The following is an 18846-nucleotide window of genomic DNA, read 5'->3' on the forward strand; positions in this document are numbered from 1 at the left end:
TGCAGGAAGGTCTACAGTTTTATAGTCACAGACAATAATTTCCAGTAAACACTCGCCCAATTACAGGAAAGGACAACCCCACATCCTATACATCATTACAAGCGTCATATTACTAAAGGAACAGGGAGGAGACAGGGAGGGTCTTTCCATACATGGCATTGATGTTGCTAACACTCTTGCAGCAATATCCTTCATAAAAAACACATTTGCCCCTTTGACCTGATCCCAAGATTTTCCAAGGTATATGACTCAATGCTTATTCCAGCAAGTTTCTAGTTGCTCTTTTCGGCAGTTGCGGTGGGACAAAGATTAACTTCCTCTTTTGCTGCCTTATGCTCCTACAAACGTCACTTTCCCTACTTTCACAATCTAGAAAAACTATTTCACAGAGACACCTAGCAAGCACTTTAAAATCTCTTTGCCCTTTTCCTTTCTTGCCCTTGTGCCTAATTAATGGTCTTCAATTTATTTTATTTAATATATTTTTATTTCAGCCCTGCTTCATGGGCACCCTGGGCAGTAGTGACCATATGATTTTGGAATTTACAGTCTTAGGGAAGGGAAAAGCTATACTTAGTCAGATTTATAGGTTGGACTTCAGAAAGGCAAACTTCGATAAACTTAGAACTATGCTGGGTAAAATCCCATGGTCAGAAATACTTAGGAAGAAGGGGTTTCAGGAGGGGTGGGAGTTTCTTAAAAGCGAAATAATGAAAGTGCAATCATAGAAGATTCCTATGAGAAGAAAAAATGGAAAAAGCCTAAAGAAGCCGAGTTGGCTCCATAAACAGTTCTCTAAAGAATGGAGAAATAAAAAAAGACTCCTTTTGGAATTGCATGAAGGACCTTATAACCAAGGATGAATATAAACATATCACCAGTGCTTGTAGAAAAAAAGTTATGAAAGCTAAAGCTCAGTATGAGCTTAGGCTGGCCAAAGGGTTCTTTTCTTATGTTCAGAGTTAGAAAAAGAGCGAAGACATGGTAGGCCCATTGCGAGGGCGGGAAAGTGAAATTGTAACGGGTAATGAAGAGAGGGCGAAACTGCTCAATTCCTACTTTTCCTCAGTCTTCTCTTCTGAAGGAAACGGTGCTCAACATGGCGAAAACAGAACATATAAGGAGTGTATGAAGTTAGGATCAGCATAGGGGTAGTACATAAACACCTAGTTTCTTTAAATGAACAGGGCCAGATGAACTGCATCCAAGGGTTCTAAAAGAGCTTGCGGATGTAATTTCTGAGCCTCTGGCTATTATTTTTGAGAATTCTTGGAGAACAGAAGAGGTGCCAGAAGATTGGAGGCGGGCGAATATTGTCCCCATTTTCAAGAAGGGGAAAAAAGAACATCCGGATAATTACCGACCCATCAGCTTGACGTCTGTCCCTGGAAACGTTTTAGAACAAATCATCAAACAGTTGGACCTGGAACATTTAGAAAGAATGAATGTGATTACTAAGAGCCAGCATGAGTTTCTTAAGAACAAGTCATGTCAGACTAACCTGATCTCTTTTTTTGAGAAAGTGACTACCTTGCTGGATCAGGAGAATGTTGTAGACATCGTTTATCTTCATTTCAGTAAGGCTTTTGATAAGGTTCCACATACTATCCTTCTTGACAAGTTGGTAAAATGTGGTTTGGATCCTGTTACCGTTAGGTGGATCTGTAACTGGTTGACAGATCGCACCCAAAGAGTGCTTGTGAATAGTTCCTCATCCTCTTGGAGAGGAGTGACAAGTGGAGTGCCTCAAGGATCTGTCCTGGGACCTGTTTTGATCAACATCTTTATAAACGATTTGGATGAAGGAATAGAGGGAATGCTTATCAAATTTGCCGATGATACTAAATTGGGAGAGGTTGCAATACAGTAGAAGACAGAAACAGGATACAGGATGCCCTTGACAGGCTGGAAAACTGGGCTAAAACCAATAAAATGAATTTTAACAGGGATAAATATAAAGTTCTTCAATTCGGAAGCAAAAATCCAATGCATAGTTATAGGATGGGAGAGACTTGTTTTAACAGTAGTATATTCAAAAAGGATCTAGCGGTCTTAGTGGATCATATGCTGAACATGAGTCAACAGTGTGATGTGGTGGCTAAAAGGCAAATGTAATTTTGGGCTATATCAACAGAAGTATAGTGTCCAGATCACGTGATGTGATGGTATTGCTTTACTCTGCTCTGGTAAGACCTCACCTGGAGTATTGTGTTCAATTTTGGGCACCACATTTTAAGAAAGATATAGAGAAGCTGGAATGGGTCCAGAGGAGGACGACGAAGATGGTGAGGGGTCTGGAGACCAAGTCCTATGAGGAAAGGTTGAAGGAGCTGGGGGAGTTTAGCCTGGAGAGGAGGTGGCTGAGAGGTGATATGATCACCATCTTCAAGTACTTGAAGGGCTTTCATATAGAAGATGGTGTTGAATTGTTTTCTATGGTCCCGGAAGGTAGGACCAGAGCGAAGTGTTTGAAATTACATCAAAACAGTTTGCGGCTCAACATTAGGGAGAACTTCCTGACCATTAGAGCGATTCCTAAGTGGAACAGGCTTCCTCGGGAGGTGGTGGGCTCTCCTTCCTTGGAGGTTTTTCAACAGAGGCTAGATGGCCATCTGGCAGCGATGAAGATCCTGTGAATTTGGGGTAGGTATTTGTGGGTTTCCTGCATTGTGCAGGGGGTTGGACTAGATGACCCTGGAGGTCTCTTCCAACTCTATGATTCTATGATTCACAGAAGTCCGAAATGCGTTGGCAAAATTTATGATCCCTCAGGCTCATTGGTCCCTTATGCTTCTTTTCTGCCTCTCCCCGAATTTATAAAAAAGTGTTTTAAAATGTGTTGAGTGTACATAAGGAAATGTTTCACTCCCCTGGAAAGGAAGTGTGTGAAGCAGGGAAGAAACAAGCAATCGCCCTTCCTTCCTTCCTTCCTTCCTGTCTTGTCTCAGGAAAAGGCAGCGAAGAGATGCTGTTGAGCCATCGTCTGTTCAGAGGTCTGGAAACGGCTGCTCCCCCTGCAATCCAGGTAAGAGAGATGAGAAGGGTGGGGCGCAGCTTGGCTCCCTCCTCCTTTCTCAGGGGAGCTTTTCCTCTTGCAGTTTCTACAAGGGGTGCATGCAAGAGATTCTTTGAATGCTGTTCCCTTTACCCATTCCAAGCCTTACTTTCCATCCCATCCCAGACTACTCCCTTCCAGTGTAAGATCTGTGCCTGGCGTGATCTCTGAAGAGGAGGGAATCTTCTCTTTCTTCCAGGGTCCCTTTTCCTTTGAGGAGGTGTCTGTCTCTTTCACGGAGGAAGAGTGGGCCCTGCTGGATCCAGGACAAAGAGCTCTGTACAAGGAAGTCATGCTGGAGAACTATGAGAACGTGGTCTTTCTGGGTAAGGATCTTTCCTAGGTGCCAAGGGTCCAAATTGCTGCCAAATTGGTCCAAATTGGAGAAATGAATCCAAATACTGAATAGCAATACACCATTTTGAAGCCTGTCCCACTGCTTGGGGAGGGTCTGTGGCTCAGTGGAAGAGCATCTGCTTGGCATGCAGAAGGTCCCAAGTTCAAACCCTGACAGCATCTCCAGAGAAAAAGATCAGGTAGGAGGTGAAATGAAAGACTCTGCCTGAGACCCTGGAGAGCAGATGCTGGACTGAGTAGATAATACCGACTCCAAGGGTCTGATCCAGTATAAGGAAACTTCACGTCTTCATAGAATCATAGAATTGGAACTGACCTCCAGGGTCATCTAACCACCCCCCTGCAAAATGCAGGAAATTCACAACTGCTGCATGGCCAGAAGATGTCAAAAACCCCTCCAGGAACGTTGGCTAAACTGGCCTGGAGGAAGTTCTTTTCTGACCCCAAAGTGGCAATCGCATTTCCCTGGGCATGTAAGAAGGTGCCATGAGAACTAAGCACTGATGCAACCCCTCCTGCCCTTCATCTCACCATACGCCTAAGTTCACAGAATCAGCATTGGGGTCTGATGATGGCCATCTAGCCTCTGTTACAATCCTAGAATCACAGAGTTGGAAGGGGCCATAGAGGCCATCTAGTCTAGCCCCATGTTCAATACAGAATCAGCCTAGATTTAACACCCCTGATGAGTGTTTGTCCAGCCCCTGCTTAAAGATTGCGAGGGAGGGGAAACCCCTCTCTATCCTAGGTAGCTGATTCCACAGTAAAACAACTGTTACCATAATTTTTTCCCCTAATATCCAGCTGGTAGCTTCCTGCCCTTAATGTAAAGCCATTATTGTGGTCCTCACCTCTTTTAAAAAACCTCCAAAGAAGGAGAGCTCCCCACCTCCCAAGGAAGGTCCCAGGCTCAATCTCCAGAATGTCCAGGGGAAAGGATCAGGTAGGAGGTGATTGAAAAATATCCGCTTGAGATTCTGGAAGACTGCTGCGGGACTGAGGATACTGACTGCAACGGACCAAGGTCTAAGGCCGCTTCTTGTGTTCATGTGAGTGTTCTTGCAGAAGGGCGACTGAGGCCAGTGTTGTGGCCATCCCCTAGGCCAGAGAAGGTATGTTGACCTGGGACCAAGTGGATGAGAGTCCCTCAGGAGGATTCTGGAATAGTCCAAATCCTCATTTCTCTGTTGTCAGCCTTTCCAACACACCCTCCCCCCTGGATTAAAAACATCTGCTCTGTTTGTGAGCTGGAAATTATCCTGTCAAGGACAAAAACCTGGGTCCCCCTGGGTCAGTGCTCTTTGTACCTGAGCGACACCAATTCACTGGGTTCACACAAGCAAAGTAGACCCCTTTCAAAATACATATTAAACTTTATGACAGGTTTAAAATCAGAGATCACTAAGCAACACAGTTTCTGCAGCTCAGCAACAGAAACGGAAGCAAACCTAGCAGTTCTAACTAAAATATGAAGTACTTAGATGGCACCTCTTGTTGCAGCATAAGAATTCCAGCTGTAGCCTAAGTTACTCTAGGGAAAACTATTCATCATGATGCATCAAGAAAATCTCAAGGTGTACTAGCCTGGCATGAGCATGCAGTTAGCCTGGCTTCCCTCTCCTCTATTCCCATATTATAGTTTCTGCCTCTTTAGGATCAATTAAAGGTCCTGGTGGTTGGAACTTTCCGGAGGATGTCAACAGCATCCTCATCCCCTCCCCCTTCTGCTTGCAGAACTGGATACAGGTTCTGTAGAGGATCCCAAGAGCATATTTCCTTTCCAAATGAGCTGGTTCAGCGTGAGTGACCTTCACTGTTATTATGTCAAGGGAACACACCAGAAATAACCACAAGATTCCTGATTTCCTTCTGTGCTGTATTTAATTTGGTACAGTCCTACAGGCCAGTGGGTAAGGAGGGAGGGAGGCCTCAAGTCTGGAGGCTCAGAAGCTCCTTCTGGGCAAGAGTTAAGCAAGTTCTTCATGGGTGGGGGAGGTATCCTTAAATACTAGATATTCTTGGGGGAAGGCCGAGGGGTGGTTAAGATCAGTCTAGCTGGATGAAGGGCCATCAATCCTTTCCTCCCATATAGATGCCTTTGGATCTTACCAGCCTTCCCATGTGCTAACAGAATCTCTCTCTTTATTTCAGCAAAGGATGAGCAGAGGAATGAGGAGGGTGAACAAGTTCATCAGCAAATGCCAGAAAGAGTTAAACATGAAAACATGAACGAAAATGTCAGAAATCAAAGAAGAATGAAGAGAAAGAAAAGCGGTTCTGTGGTTGACAAGCATGATGGAATACAGAGGAGTGTACATTTTCCAAAGCACAGGATAAAGATGGCATATAAATTCATTAAGTGTGAAAAGTATTTCCGAAACAGATCACAGCTTCTTGTGCACCAAAGAATAAAGATAGAGAAACCTTCTGAATTCTCAGAGACCAGAAATAAATTCACTCTCAGTGGCCGTCCTCAATATCATCAGAGAACCCACACAGGGGAGAAACCTTTTGAATGTGCAGAATGTGGAAAGAGATTCAAACAGAGTGGCCATCTTCAACAGCATCAGAAAACCCACACAGGGGAGAAACCTTTTGAATGCTCAGAGTGTGGAAAGAGATTCAGCCGGAGTGGCAGTCTTCATCATCATCAGGGAACCCACACAGGGGTAAAACCATTTGAATGCTCAGAGTGTGGAAAGAGATTCGGTCACAGTGGTGATCTTCAACGGCATCAGAGAACCCACAAAGGGGAGAAACCTTTTGAATGCTCAGAGTGTGGAAAGAAATTTAGTCAGAGTGGCAATCTTCAAGATCATTATAGAATCCACACAGGGGATAAACCTTTTGAATGTTCAGATTGTGGAAAGAGATTTAGTCAGAGTGGCCATCTTCAACAGCATCAGAAAACCCACACAGGGGAGAAACCTTTTGAATGCTCAGAGTGTGGAAAGAGATTCAGCCGGAGTGGCAGTCTTCAACAGCATCAGAAAACCCACACAGGGGAGAAACCTTTTGAATGCTCAGAGTGTGGAAAGAGATTCAGCCGGAGTTGCAATCTTCATCGTCATCAGGGAACCCACACAGGGGTAAAACCGTTTGAATGCACAGAGTGTGGAAAGAGATTCAGCTGCAGTGGCCATCATCAACAGCATCAGAAAACGCACACAGGGGAGAAACCTTTTGAATGCTTAGAGTGTGGAAAGAGATTCAGCCGGAGTGGCAATCTTCATCGTCATCAGGGAACCCACACAGGTGTAAAACCTTTTGAATGCGCAGAGTGTGGAAAGAGATTCAGCTGCAGTGGCCATCATCAACAGCATCAGAAAACGCACACAGGGGAGAAACCTTTGAATGCTCAGTGTGTGGAAAGAGATTCAGCCGGAGTGGCGATCTTCATTGTCATCAGGGAATCCACACAGGGATAAAACCCTTTGAATGCTCAGAGTGTGGAAAGAGATTCAGCTGGAGTGGCAGTCTTCATCATCATCAGGGAACCCACAAAGGGGTAAAACCTTTTGAATGCTCAGAGTGTGGAAAGAGATTCAGTCAGAGTGGTGATCTTCAACGTCATCAGAGAACCCACAAAGGGGAGAAACCTTTTGAATGCTCAGAATGTGGAAAGAGATTTAGTCAGAGTGGCCATCTTCAAGAGCATCAGAGAACCCACACAGGGGAGAAACCTTTTGAATGCTCAGAGTGTGGAAAGAGATTCAGCCGGAGTGGCAGTCTTCAACAGCATCAGAAAACCCATACAGGGGAGAAACCTTTTGAATGCTCAGAGTGTGGAAAGAGATTCAGCCGGAGTGGCAGTCTTCAACATCATCAGAGAACCCATACAGGGGTGAAACCTTTTGAATGCTCAGAGTGTGGAAAGAGATTCAATACAAGTGGCCATCTTCGTTATCACCGGAGCTCTCACACAGGGGAGAAACCTTTTGAACACTCAGAGTGTGGAAAGAGATTCAGCCGGAGTGGCAGTCTTCGTCTTCATAAGGGAATCCACACGGGTAAAACCTTTTGAATGCACTGAGTGTGGAAAGAGATTTACCTGGAGTGGCCATCTTCAACAGTATCAGAAAATCCACACAGCGGAGAAAACTTTTGAATGCTCAGAGTGTGGAAAGAGATTCCATATGAGTGGTCATCTTCAATAGCATCAGAGAAGCTTCACAGGGGAGAAATGTTATTAAAAGCTCAGAGTGTGGAAAGAGATTCTGGGCGATGGGGAATCTTCAATAGCATCAAAAGATCCACACAGGTAGAACCTTTTGAATGTGCAACATCCAGCCACAGCTCCACTACACCCGGGCTCGTGAGTAACCCCAAGGGATGCTTTCATTACACAAAGACACCATCCCAATGAATGAGACCACTCCTCCCCTCACTGAACTTGCTGATGATTTGTTGGCCCATGTCGTCCTGGCGGGCCTGACGATAGCAAGGGAACAGGTAATGGGACAGGCTCCGGAAGAAGCGAGGACACACTACTGCATCAAACAACTCACTCAGGGGAGAAACCTTTTGAGTGCCTATAGTGTGGAAAAAAGATTAGAGTGGCACTCTTCACCTGCTTCAAAGAACACACACATGGGGAGAGAAATGTTTGATTGCTTAGACTCAGGGGTGGCCAACGTTAGCTCTCCAGATGTTTTCTGCCTCCAACTCCCAATTGGCTGGGGCTGATGGGAGTTGTAGGCAGAAAACATCTGGAGAGCTACTGTTAGCCACCCCTGGCTTAGATTGTGAAAAGAGATTCAGTCTTTTCTGGTTCCCCTCCTCTGGAAACCCCCTACTTCAGATTATCTGTCAGTCTAACTCTGACATCTTCAAAACTGGTGAAAACAATTCCTTTCCCAGATTCTATATAGGAACAGACAATTTGAGGGAAACAGACATCTACAGGCTGTCTGCTGTGAGTATAACCATAGTTTGACCAGCTGGCATCCTTAATTCACAAACATTTCATCTGAGAAGCAGTTCTAGAGAGGCATATCTCAACCCTAATGGCTCCCAGGTCCAGCCTGTTGGGAGGTTTCTTTGGGTTTCACTACGTTGAAGCCAAAAACATTCTGGCAGTTGGATTAATTCAGGCGGAAAGAAACAGGTTGTGTTCCCTAACCAAACAGCTTAGTAAGTTCAATGGGCCACATCACTTACGGCGGAGAATTGATCCAGGGATATCTGGCACTCTGGGGGAGGGGCTGTTTTTTAAGGCATTGGTACCAAATTTGCTCCATCACGTTTGTGCCTTTCCTCAAACCCCCTCCCCCAAGTTTATGAAAACATGAACCAGGAGTCCAGTCTATGGAATCTAAAGAAGAAGGTGCCCTCCTCCTCCATTTTTCCCAAGGGTGGAGAAAGCTCCTGAAGGGACTGTCCCTCTAAACACTTTCCTTCTCCAAGCCGTGGAACTCCGTGGCAAGTGAACTCTGAAGGCACAGTGAAGGCACATTTTTACCCGTTTCCCTTGCCTTTTGTAATCCAATAAATATTTCTTTGGTTTTTGACGTTTAAACTGCCTGGTAACTAGTTCACTTTAGTTCTCACAGGATTTCTGTGTGTGTGCCTGACAGACAGAGGAGAGGGGACATGGAAACATTTATAGTGGTCACCCTCCCAAGCTGACCCTGACCGGTTTCTCACAACCCCGTAAAAAGTCTGCCATGAAAATGTGATGCGGTTACCCCAGAGTCGGGAATGACTGGTGAATGTACAGGGGACTACCTTTACCTTTAAAAAAAAACATAGAGTGAATGACCATTTCTGGTTTGCCACAGGTCAATGTAGAAACCTCAGCCCCCCCCCCCCCCCCAAAAAAACCCCTTGTGTTTTCTAAATTCACACAGGAGCTCAGAGGCTGTAGAGTTCTATGATGGAAACTTTGGCCATAGGTGGCTTTATAAGGACATCAGCCAGATTCATGGAGGGTGTCAAAATGAAGGGAATCAGAACATCCTCTGTGTGGGTGCATTAAGTGCCTCAAGCCCCCTCCCCCCACCCGGAATTTCCCAGAGGAGGAAATACCCTTTCATCTTTCATCTCAGAAGGTCCTCTTTCTCTGAGACTATACTGAGTGAATAAAATTATATATTTTTAAACCACACCATTAATTGTTGGTAGCCTTTAGAAGTATAAATAATTTCAAATTTAAACAAATACAAATTACTAACCATGTGGGCCTGGACCAGGTTCTGCCCCTTCCCCCCTCCCGAGAAGTTGTGGTCTACGCACCACCCCGCCCCCCAGCTCTGAGGGAGAGCAAGTTTGGTGTAGTGGTGAAGTGTGCGGACTCTTATCCGGGAGAACCGGGTTTGATTCCCCACTCCTCCACTTGCACCTGCTAGCATGGCCTTGGGTCAGCCATAGCTCTGGCAGAGGTTGTCCTTGAAAGGGCAGCTGCTGTGAGAGCCCTCTCAGCCCCACCCACCTCACAGGGTGTCTGTTGTGGGGGAGGAAGGGAAAGGAGATTGCAGGCCGCTCTGAGCTTCTGTCCTTGAAAGGGCAGCTGCTGTGAGAGCCCTCTCAGCCCCACCCACCTCACAGGGTGTCTGTTGTGGGGGAGGAAGGGAAAGGAGATTGTAGGCCGCTCTGAGACTCTTCAGAGTGGAAGGTGGGATATAAATCCAATATCATCTTCTTCATGGTAGTGCCCCTGTATGCTCCCTGGGTTAACCCCTCCACAAACACATGTGTTCTTCATATTTCTCCCCTTTACTTGCAGCTGTAGAAAACCCTAATCATAGGGGGATAAAACAGCCAAACAATACTTTTAGGGAAGAGTCTGAGTCCAGATGCCCCTCTGAGAGCAACACAATTTGATTCTGGGTCTAATCTTCTGCATGCACACATCTTCAGCTTCAGTGAAGCAGAACTTCCTGAGGCTTTACACCTAGTAGAAGAGGGGGAAGGGCTCGTTAAGAGTCCAGTCACATTAAGCAACTGAATTGTGCCTATGAGACAACCAGAATATTCTTCCACCCGAGAAACTGTAAACGCACAACTCTTGCAAAGGCCACCAACACACAGGCGCATCAAAATGCAAAAAATAAAAAAGAGAAGGTTGTGTTTTTGAGTGTGAGAATGTGCGTGTGTGAGAAGGACCAAAAGGCCCCAGGAGCCTTCCCACGCAACCCTCCTCCCTTCCCCTCCAGAACGCTGCATGCTGCTATAGCCCCCCCGCCCTGTCCTAGGGTCTTTACTATCGGGCCTCCCGCAAGTAAGGGGGGGTCTCCGTGGGGGGGAGGAGAGGGGGAGTGTAATGTACTCGATGACGAGACGTGTTGAAGGCAACATGCTTTATTAGCTGGTGCATCACAAGAGAGGGAAACGCGGCCCGGGTCCCACTTTATATACAATACCCGGAACAGCCCTCCGACTGGCCCAGTCCAATCCTGGCCAGTCAAACTTCCCGCTACAGCTCTTAATTGGCAGAGTACTTTCACACGCTAAACCGAGTGCCCAGGGGACTTCCTCTGGTCACCTCTGCCGCGTCGCTGCGCAGTACTTCCGGATTTCCGTGCAAGACACAACACTCCTCCCCCCCTAGTTCAAGATACATAGTCCTTCAAGTAGGCTGGGGTCCTGCGTTCCTGAGTTGATTGCCTTGGGGTTACTTGGGGCGTTGGAGCTGCCCCCGTGGAGGGGGTCTCTTCTCGGGGACTTGCCTCCGGCGGCTGGCTGCCCGGCTCTGGTTGCGGTTCTGGGACCACCAGTCTTGGAGGGTCGAACTCCCCGCTGGTTGGCTCTTCCGCTCGCCTCGTCGGTAGGGTCGGTGCCTGCGGGGGCGCTTCCGGAGGTTCCGTTGCTAGCTCTCCCCCGCTCGCCGCCTCCCCACCCCCTGTTGGTTCTTTCGGCAAGGTGCGGTGATGCAGCTGGTCTATGTGCCTCCTTAGGATCTGGCCCCCCTCAGACGAGACCTCATATGAGCGGGACCCCGTTACCCGAAGCACCCGGCTGGCAACCCACTCTGGGCCGCTTCCGAAGTTCTTCGCATAGACCGGGTCCCCCGGAAAGAAACCCCGCACCGCTTCCCTGACTTCGGGGGAACTGCGAACGTCTGTGGCCCGGTCTGGGTGTAGCCTGTCCAGCCTTGTAATCAGTTTCCTTCCCATTAGTAGCAGGGCTTGACCCGGTGACGGGGTTGGGGGTAATTCTGTTATGAAATAAGAAGGTTGCCAGGCGGTGGCCCCACTCCCCCTGTACGATGCGACCTAGGGCCTCTTTGGTGGTGCGCACCATGTGCTCTGCCTGGCCGTTGGTGGCCGGATGGAAGGGGGTGGACCGGATGTGCTTGATGAGGTACCTATTTACAAACTCCCGGAACTCCCGGCGGAGTACCTCTCTCAGGCGGCTGCTGAACTCCTCTGCGTCGGGAGCGGCGATTAGAACGTCATCGAAAAACGGTTGCACTCCGGGTATCCCTTTGAGAAGAGAGTCCATTATGCTCTGAAAGATCCCCGGAGCTACACTGACCCCAAATTGCAACCGCGGCACTCTAAAAGCCCCCCTGTGGGTCACAATGGTCTGTACTTCTGCTGTCTTGGCGTCTACCGGGAGTTGCTGGTACGCTTGGGCCAGGTCCAGTTTCCCAAAAATCTTAGAGCCTGCTAAGGCCGCCAGGACGTGGCTGACCACTGGGACGTGGTAGGGATTGTCCTGGAGTGCTTTATTTATAGTGCACTTGTAGTCAGCGCATATTCGCACATCCCCGTTTGGCTTCACCGGTGTGACTATGGGAGTTTCCCAGGCTGCATAGGACACTGGTTCTAATAATCCCTGGGCCGTGAGTCGGTCCAGTTCGGCTTCTATTTTGGGTTTTAACGCGAACGGAACTCGCCTGGCCTTTAGTCTGATTGGTCTAACTAGGGGATCGAGCGATAAGGTGATGGGCGGCCCCTTGTAGCTTCCCATGGACCCATCAAAAACTTCTGGGAATTCCCAGCATACGTTCTCGAAGTTGGTCGTTTGCAACTGTTCCACCCCCACTGATTGAATACCTAACAGTTGAAACCAGACCAGTCCCAGTAAGGTGGTGAGCTGGCGCTTAACCACTAAAATGTCCAGTGGCCCCCTGAAGTTCCTTCTCTCTACCTGTACCCTGGCCCAGCCCAAGATGTGTACGGGGTTTTTCTGGAAGTCCCGCAGTATAAAATCCGCCGGTCTCATTTGGAGCCGGCGGCGGGGGCACAGTTTCCTTAGGGTCTCTTCCGAAATTATGGAGATGGAGGAGCCCGAGTCCACCTCCATTAGGCATGGGGCGTTCTCTATGCGGACTGACATTTTGACCTTGTCCGGGGCGGAGAGGGGCAAGTTCATTACCTGCAGGCTAGTCGATGACGTCGTGTGTGCCTCGGTTGAGTTGTGGTTCGCAGTCTGGCGTCTGCGATTGGCCTTAGCCCGGCAAGCCCGCGCTATGTGGCCCACCTTCCCGCAGTTCCTGCAGTCCATGTTGCGATAGGGACAGTCCCTCCTCTCGTGGGGGTCGCCGCAGCTGGCACATTTGCTGTTGGCCGGCTTTTCTGTTGCTCGTTGCCGCGTGGGGGCCCTCGGGCCCATGCCTTGTGGGTGGAGGAGCTGGAAGGCCTCTTTGTCCTCTGGGTCGCCCGGCGCCATCTCTTCCTGGTGGACTGCTTCTCCAAGTGGGTGGTTGTACGATTTTGTGGCTCTCTCGAATGCGGTTGCTTCATTGAAAGCTTGTTGAAGGGTGAGTTCTTCCTTTGCGAAGAGCTTTTGCTGCAGCCTTTCGTCTCGGAGGCCGCAGAGGAATTGGTCCCTCAGGGCTTCCTCCCGCTTGTCGAAGCAGCAGTTCCCTGCGATCTGGCGGAGAGCGGCCAGGTAGACAGCAGCCATTTCTCCGGGCTTTTGATCCCTCTTGTGGAAGAGGAATCGGCGGGCGATGATGGAAGGCTGGGGCAAGAAATGCCCGGTGAGGAGTCTGATGATCTCCCCGTACGTTCTCTCGGTGAGCTTCACAGGGGCCGATAGTCCTCTGGCGATTTCGAAGGTGGCCTCCCCGCAGACGCTCAGGAGTACGTCCCTCATGCGGCTGTCGTCGGTGATGTGGTTCGCAGTCTGGCGTCTGCGATTGGCCTTAGCCCGGCAAGCCCGCGCTATGTGGCCCACCTTCCCGCAGTTCCTGCAGTCCATGTTGCGATAGGGACAGTCCCTCCTCTCGTGGGGGTCGCCGCAGCTGGCACATTTGCTGTTGGCCGGCTTTTCTGTTGCTCGTTGCCGCGTGGGGGCCCTCGGGCCCATGCCTTGTGGGCGGAGGAGCTGGAAGGCCTCTTTGTCCTCTGGGTCGCCCGGCGCCATCTCTTCCTGGTGGACTGCTTCTCCAAGTGGGTGATTGTACGATTTTGTGGCTCTCTCGAATGCGGTTGCTTCATTGGAAGCTTGTTGAAGGGTGAGTTCTTCCTTTGCGAAGAGCTTTTGCTGCAGCCTTTCGTCTCGGAGGCCGCAGAGGAATTGGTCCCTCAGGGCTTCCTCCCGCTTGTCGAAGCAGCAGTTCCCTGCGATCTGGCGGAGAGCGGCCAGGTAGACAGCAGCCATTTCTCCGGGCTTTTGATCCCTCTTGTGGAAGAGGAGTCGGCGGGCGATGATGGAAGGCTGGGGCAAGAAATGCCCGGTGAGGAGTCTGATGATCTCCCCGTACGTTCTCTCGGTGAGCTTCGCAGGGGTCGATAGTCCTCTGGCGATTTCAAAGGTGGCCTCCCCGCAGATGCTCAGGAGTACATCCCTCATGCGGCTGTCGTCGGTGATCATGTTTGCGCGTAGGTAGCATTCGACCCGCTCTGTGTAAGTCTCCCACCTCTCTGGGTTGGCGGGGTCGAACTCAGCAAGATGGCCCGTCGTTACACTCGGGCTCGCCATAGCGGCGGCGGGCGCTTCTGTCTCTCGTGGCTCCGCGCCTTCCTCGTCTCCAGCCAGGTCAGCGACTTCCCGCTTGGGGAGTCCTCCTAGCTATATCCCGTCCTCGTCGCCAGGGTAATGTACTCGATGACGAGACGTGTTGAAGGCAACATGCTTTATTAGCTGAGAGGGAAACGCGGGCCGGGTCCCGCTTTATATACAATACCCAGAACAGCCCTCCGACTGGCCCAGTCCAATCCTGGCCAGTCAAACTTCCCGCCACAGCTCTTAATTGGCGGAGTACTTTCGCGCGCTACAGCGAGTGACCAGGGGACTTCCTCTGGTCACCTCTGCCGCGTTGCTGCGCAGTACTTCCGGATTTCTGTGCAAGACACAACAGGGAGGTTTGGGATTCTATCTCTGCTGGGAGAGGAAAGGGAAGCCCAGTGTAGGTTGGGAAGGGTTGCGATCCCCCCCCCCCTTTTGCTGGCGCTTCCTTGCAGCCTGCGGGTGCTGCTGGGGTTGCACTTCTTGCAGGGCCTGGCTCGGAACTGCTGGGGTTGCACTTCTTGCAGGGCCTGGCTGAAGACTGGGAAGGGGGGCTGGGAAAGGCGGGGGGGCAACGGGGGGGGGGGGAGGCTACCACTGGTTTCTTTTGCTTAGATTGGAACGGGATTGCCAACCTCCAGGGAGGGCCTGGAGACCTGCTCCAATGACAGAACATCTGCAGACCTCAGAGATCAACCCCTGCAGGAAAGGAAAGGGGGGCTTTGAAGGTGGGGCTGGTGGAATCAGAGCCCCTCCTGCCCCCAAACCCTGCCTTCCTAGCTCCCCCCCCCCCAGTCTCCAGCCGCATTTGAGCTCTGGTGGGGGGGGGCAACAGAAAAACGCTTCCTCGCCTATTTAACAGGAAGAGTCAAGAGGCACCTTTGAGACCAACCCATTTTTATTTAGAAGGTCAGCTTCCGTGTGCTCTCTTAAGCACGCTTCATTCATCACAGTGATGAAGTGTGGTTAAGAGCACAGGAAAGCTGAAGTTCTAAATAAAAATGGGTTGGTCTCAAAGGTGCCACTTGACTCCTGCTTTGTCCCAACTGCTTCACACCAACACGGCTGCCCGCCTGGATCTATTTCACAGTAAATCTCTGCAGCCTCCTCTCCCCCAATCCAGTTCTTCTACGGTCCTTCTTCTAAGGAGCTGCTCGGGCTCAGCTTCCTTTTCCTGAATCGTGTGGGCATGCAACCCCGTGCAGAATTACTCCCGAGAAGTCCCACGGAGCAGCATTGCAGACGGCAGCCTGGCTCCTCCTGGAGAGAACACGAGAGCACAGGTTGCCTTCCTCTGCAGCGCCGAAAGGGTTAACGCCACAAGGCCATTGGCTAGAGAGGCCCTGCAGGGAATGCATGGGGCGGGGAGGTCGGAGAAGAGGAGGGTCTCTTTCTTTCCTGCCTTCCTTCCTTGCCTGTGCACGCATGCGCCTGGGAAGCGGTTTGCATCCAAAGTGGGAAAAAGAGGAGGGGGGCTGCACAGAAGCTGCAGCGGAGTAAAGCATAGCAGCTGGAGTCTGGAGAAGGTTACTTAAAAGTAAGCCATGTGAAGGGGCGGGGGAAATAAGCTTTTAGATTAAGGGAGGGAGGTGGGGATCATGCATGCCAAACCAGGGCTGTGCTAAATTGGTGGGGAATTTCTGGAGGAGGGAGGGGACCTGGGAAGGGAAGACCACAGAGCCTCCCTTCCACTCCTTGTTCAGCCTCTCTTTCAAACAGCTCTGCTGCTTTAACCCTTTCCAAGCTGCAGATACATGACAAAGGCTTCCTGGCTTCCCTTCAGCCTGGCTGCCCTCACCGACCGTGTCAAGAGTCACTCCACAGTTGATCGACCCCGCGCAAAGTTGCTCCCGAGGAGCCCCATGGAGCAGCATGGCAGACGGGTCCTCCTAAGAACATAAGAGAAGCCATGTTGGACCAGGCCAATGGCCCATCCAGTCCAACACTCTGTGTCACACAGTGGCAAAAAATTTTATATATACACAAACACTGTGGCTAATAGCCACTGATGGACCTCTGCTCCATATTTTTATCTAAACCCCTCTTGAAGGTGGCTATGCTTGTGGCTGCCACCACCTCCTGTGGCAGTGAATTCCGCATGTTAATCACCCTTTGGGTGAAGAAGTACTTCCTTTTATCCGTTTTAACCTGTCTGCTCAGCAATTTCATCGAATGCCCACGAGTTCTTGTATTGTGAGAAAGGGAGAAAAATACTTCTTTCTCTACTTTCTCCATCCCATGCATTATCTTGTAAACCTCTATCATGTCACCCCCCAGTCAACATTTCTCCAAGCTAAAGAGCCCCAAGCATTTCAACCTTTTCCATAGGGAAAGTGTTCCAGCCCTTTAATCATTCTAGTTGCCCTTTTCTGGACTTTCTCCAATGCTATAATATCCTTTTTGAGGTGCGGCGGACAGGAGGACACACTTGGCACTCCTCTGCAGCACTGAAAGGGTTAACGCCACAAAGTCACGCTAGGAGTGGGGGGCGGGGAGGGGTGGAAAAGATTGGGGCTCTTTCCCTCTTTGCGGGTGCCTGTGCGTGTGGGAAGGGGTTTGCTTCTCAAGGGGGAAAGAGAGCAGGGAGGGGTGCAGAAAAGGGAGGGGGAAACCTTGCAGCAGGATCCCCGGGAGGTTTGCTTAAAAGTGATGGAGGAGGTGGAGAAGATGAAGCATGGATCAGGCCAAGCCGTGGCTCTCAAATGGTGGCCAACTCCTGAATGGAGAATTCCTGGACATTGGAGGTGGGGAGGGGGAGGGGTGGATGGGAGGTGGGAAGAAGGCCGCAGGGTCCTCCCTCCCGTGCAGCCGTTTTCTCCCAGGGAGCAGATCTCTGCCCAATGGAGGTTGGTTGCAATTCTGGGAGAACTTCAGGCCCCACCTGACTCTGCTAGGCAATAGTTTTGCTCCACTGTGGAAGTGGATGTTTGTTTTAAAATTCTGCCAACCAACCAACCAACCAAAGCAGGCCCTTTGGCAAGCAGGATGAGCAAGAGAGGGGTGTGGGAGAGGAGAGGTCTGGCCCGTGCTGGAATCGGCTGCACCCCCTTCCTAAGCCCCTGAGGTGGGGCCGGGGCTGCCAGCCATAGTCCAAGCCACACACACACCCAGCAGAGGAGAGGAACATTTTAAAAGGACTCTGTTGCCAAGGTGCAGAGAGCCTAGCAACACCACCTGTGCTCATGGAAATGCTACCCACGCCCACCAATCTCAGCATGAGGGACTCCGCTGACAGAGAGGGGTGGAGCATGTTGGTGTGGCCACACCCCCTGATATCTTCCCCAAGGCCAGGGGGAAGAAATGGCCCACAGGCATTCATCACTGTGTGGATCAGAGCTCGAGCAACAGGACCTCTGGAGTAAACACACCAGGGAGAACTATGGATATGCATTGGAGTATCCACCTGCAACAACGTTCTGCAACCTGGACACACTGGGAGAGAACAGGGCTGCCCCAATTGTATGGCCCCTGCCCCATCCCTCCACAGCTCACTGGGCAGAGGCAGGGGCACACAATGCCAGATTCTCCCTCTTCCACTGGGGTTAGGGTGGGAGGAAGGACATCCTTTTGCCAGGTGGGAAAGGTCCAGACCCCCAGGCAGGACTCTCCTGCCCCAGGAAATGCAGTGCTGGGTCAGAGGATGTGGGCCGGAGACCAGTTCCCAGGCGGTGGCCCTGGCCGAAGGTTTCCTCCTGAGTCAGGCAGAGGAGAAGAGGCAGGCAGAACCAGTGAGGAGGGGATTCCCTCCAGATATGACCAATTCAAGCCATAATATTTGGCCTTATCCTAACTTTTACATGCCATATGATTACCAAAGTATTAATCATGCATGTGGGAGATTTATTAGCCTCCTACACAAGCCCTTTTCTGCTAGGAAATTTCTCATTTCTCCGGCTAACTCACCAGGTCTGCTGACAGTTGGGTGCAGAGACTGGGAGTGGGACAGCATCATTCTCTCTCTTACCTTTCTCCCTTACTGCTGTTTCAGATGTGGGAACCATCTGTGAAGATGGAAGCTAAAGTCCCTGAGGCAAAAGGAACTTCCTTGGAGCAAGGGCAGAGGGCGCAGATGGTGGAGCGTGCCCAAGATGTCCTGTCCTGTGGTAAGGACTCATTGTGCGTGGAAGCAGTTAAGGCAGCCTGTGAATGAGATGGGTAGTGAGTTCAGGTTAGGGACGGACTGTGGTGGGGTCTGGGACAGATAGGATGCCATGTTGAAGTTGCATCTGGCTGAAAGCCTGGCTTGTGAAGTTAGCATGCCCAGAGATGCTCTGAAAGCTCATTCATATGACTCTCAAGTCTCCAGAGCTGCTCAAGTCACGTCCGGTCCAATGTGACAGTGATGTTTCACGCTATAGCATTTCCACCACCTACGTTCCCTCCCCACACAGTCTCACAGGAAAGATTCGGATTTCTGGACCATAGCTTACGCTTTAGAGATGGTGGTCTTCTATCAGGAGATGGTTTGCACCTTACTGTAGTAGGGAAAAGGTTGTTTGGTAACAGCCTTGCTAACCTAATAAGGAGGGCTTTAA

At 50.2% G+C, this 18846-nt stretch overlaps 2 protein-coding genes across 2 annotated transcripts in view; one reads left to right on the forward strand and one right to left on the reverse strand.

The window, feature by feature from the left end:
* Positions 1–18846, reverse strand: part of LOC132572129 (zinc finger protein OZF-like) — a 1123325-nt gene that overhangs the window by 901050 nt on the left and 203429 nt on the right. The window lies entirely within an intron of this gene.
* The window catches only part of LOC132570933 (zinc finger protein 420-like), a 55978-nt gene that overhangs the window by 5892 nt on the left and 31240 nt on the right, over positions 1–18846 (forward strand). Inside the window, exons 3-4 of the mRNA XM_060237569.1 lie at positions 5564–5724; positions 6822–7256. Of these exons, the coding sequence (XP_060093552.1) occupies positions 5564–5724; positions 6822–7256 (596 nt within the window). The remainder of the gene's footprint in view (positions 1–5563; positions 5725–6821; positions 7257–18846) is intronic.

Source organism: Heteronotia binoei, chromosome 5, assembly GCF_032191835.1.
Source record: "Heteronotia binoei isolate CCM8104 ecotype False Entrance Well chromosome 5, APGP_CSIRO_Hbin_v1, whole genome shotgun sequence".
NCBI lineage: Eukaryota > Metazoa > Chordata > Lepidosauria > Squamata > Gekkonidae > Heteronotia > Heteronotia binoei.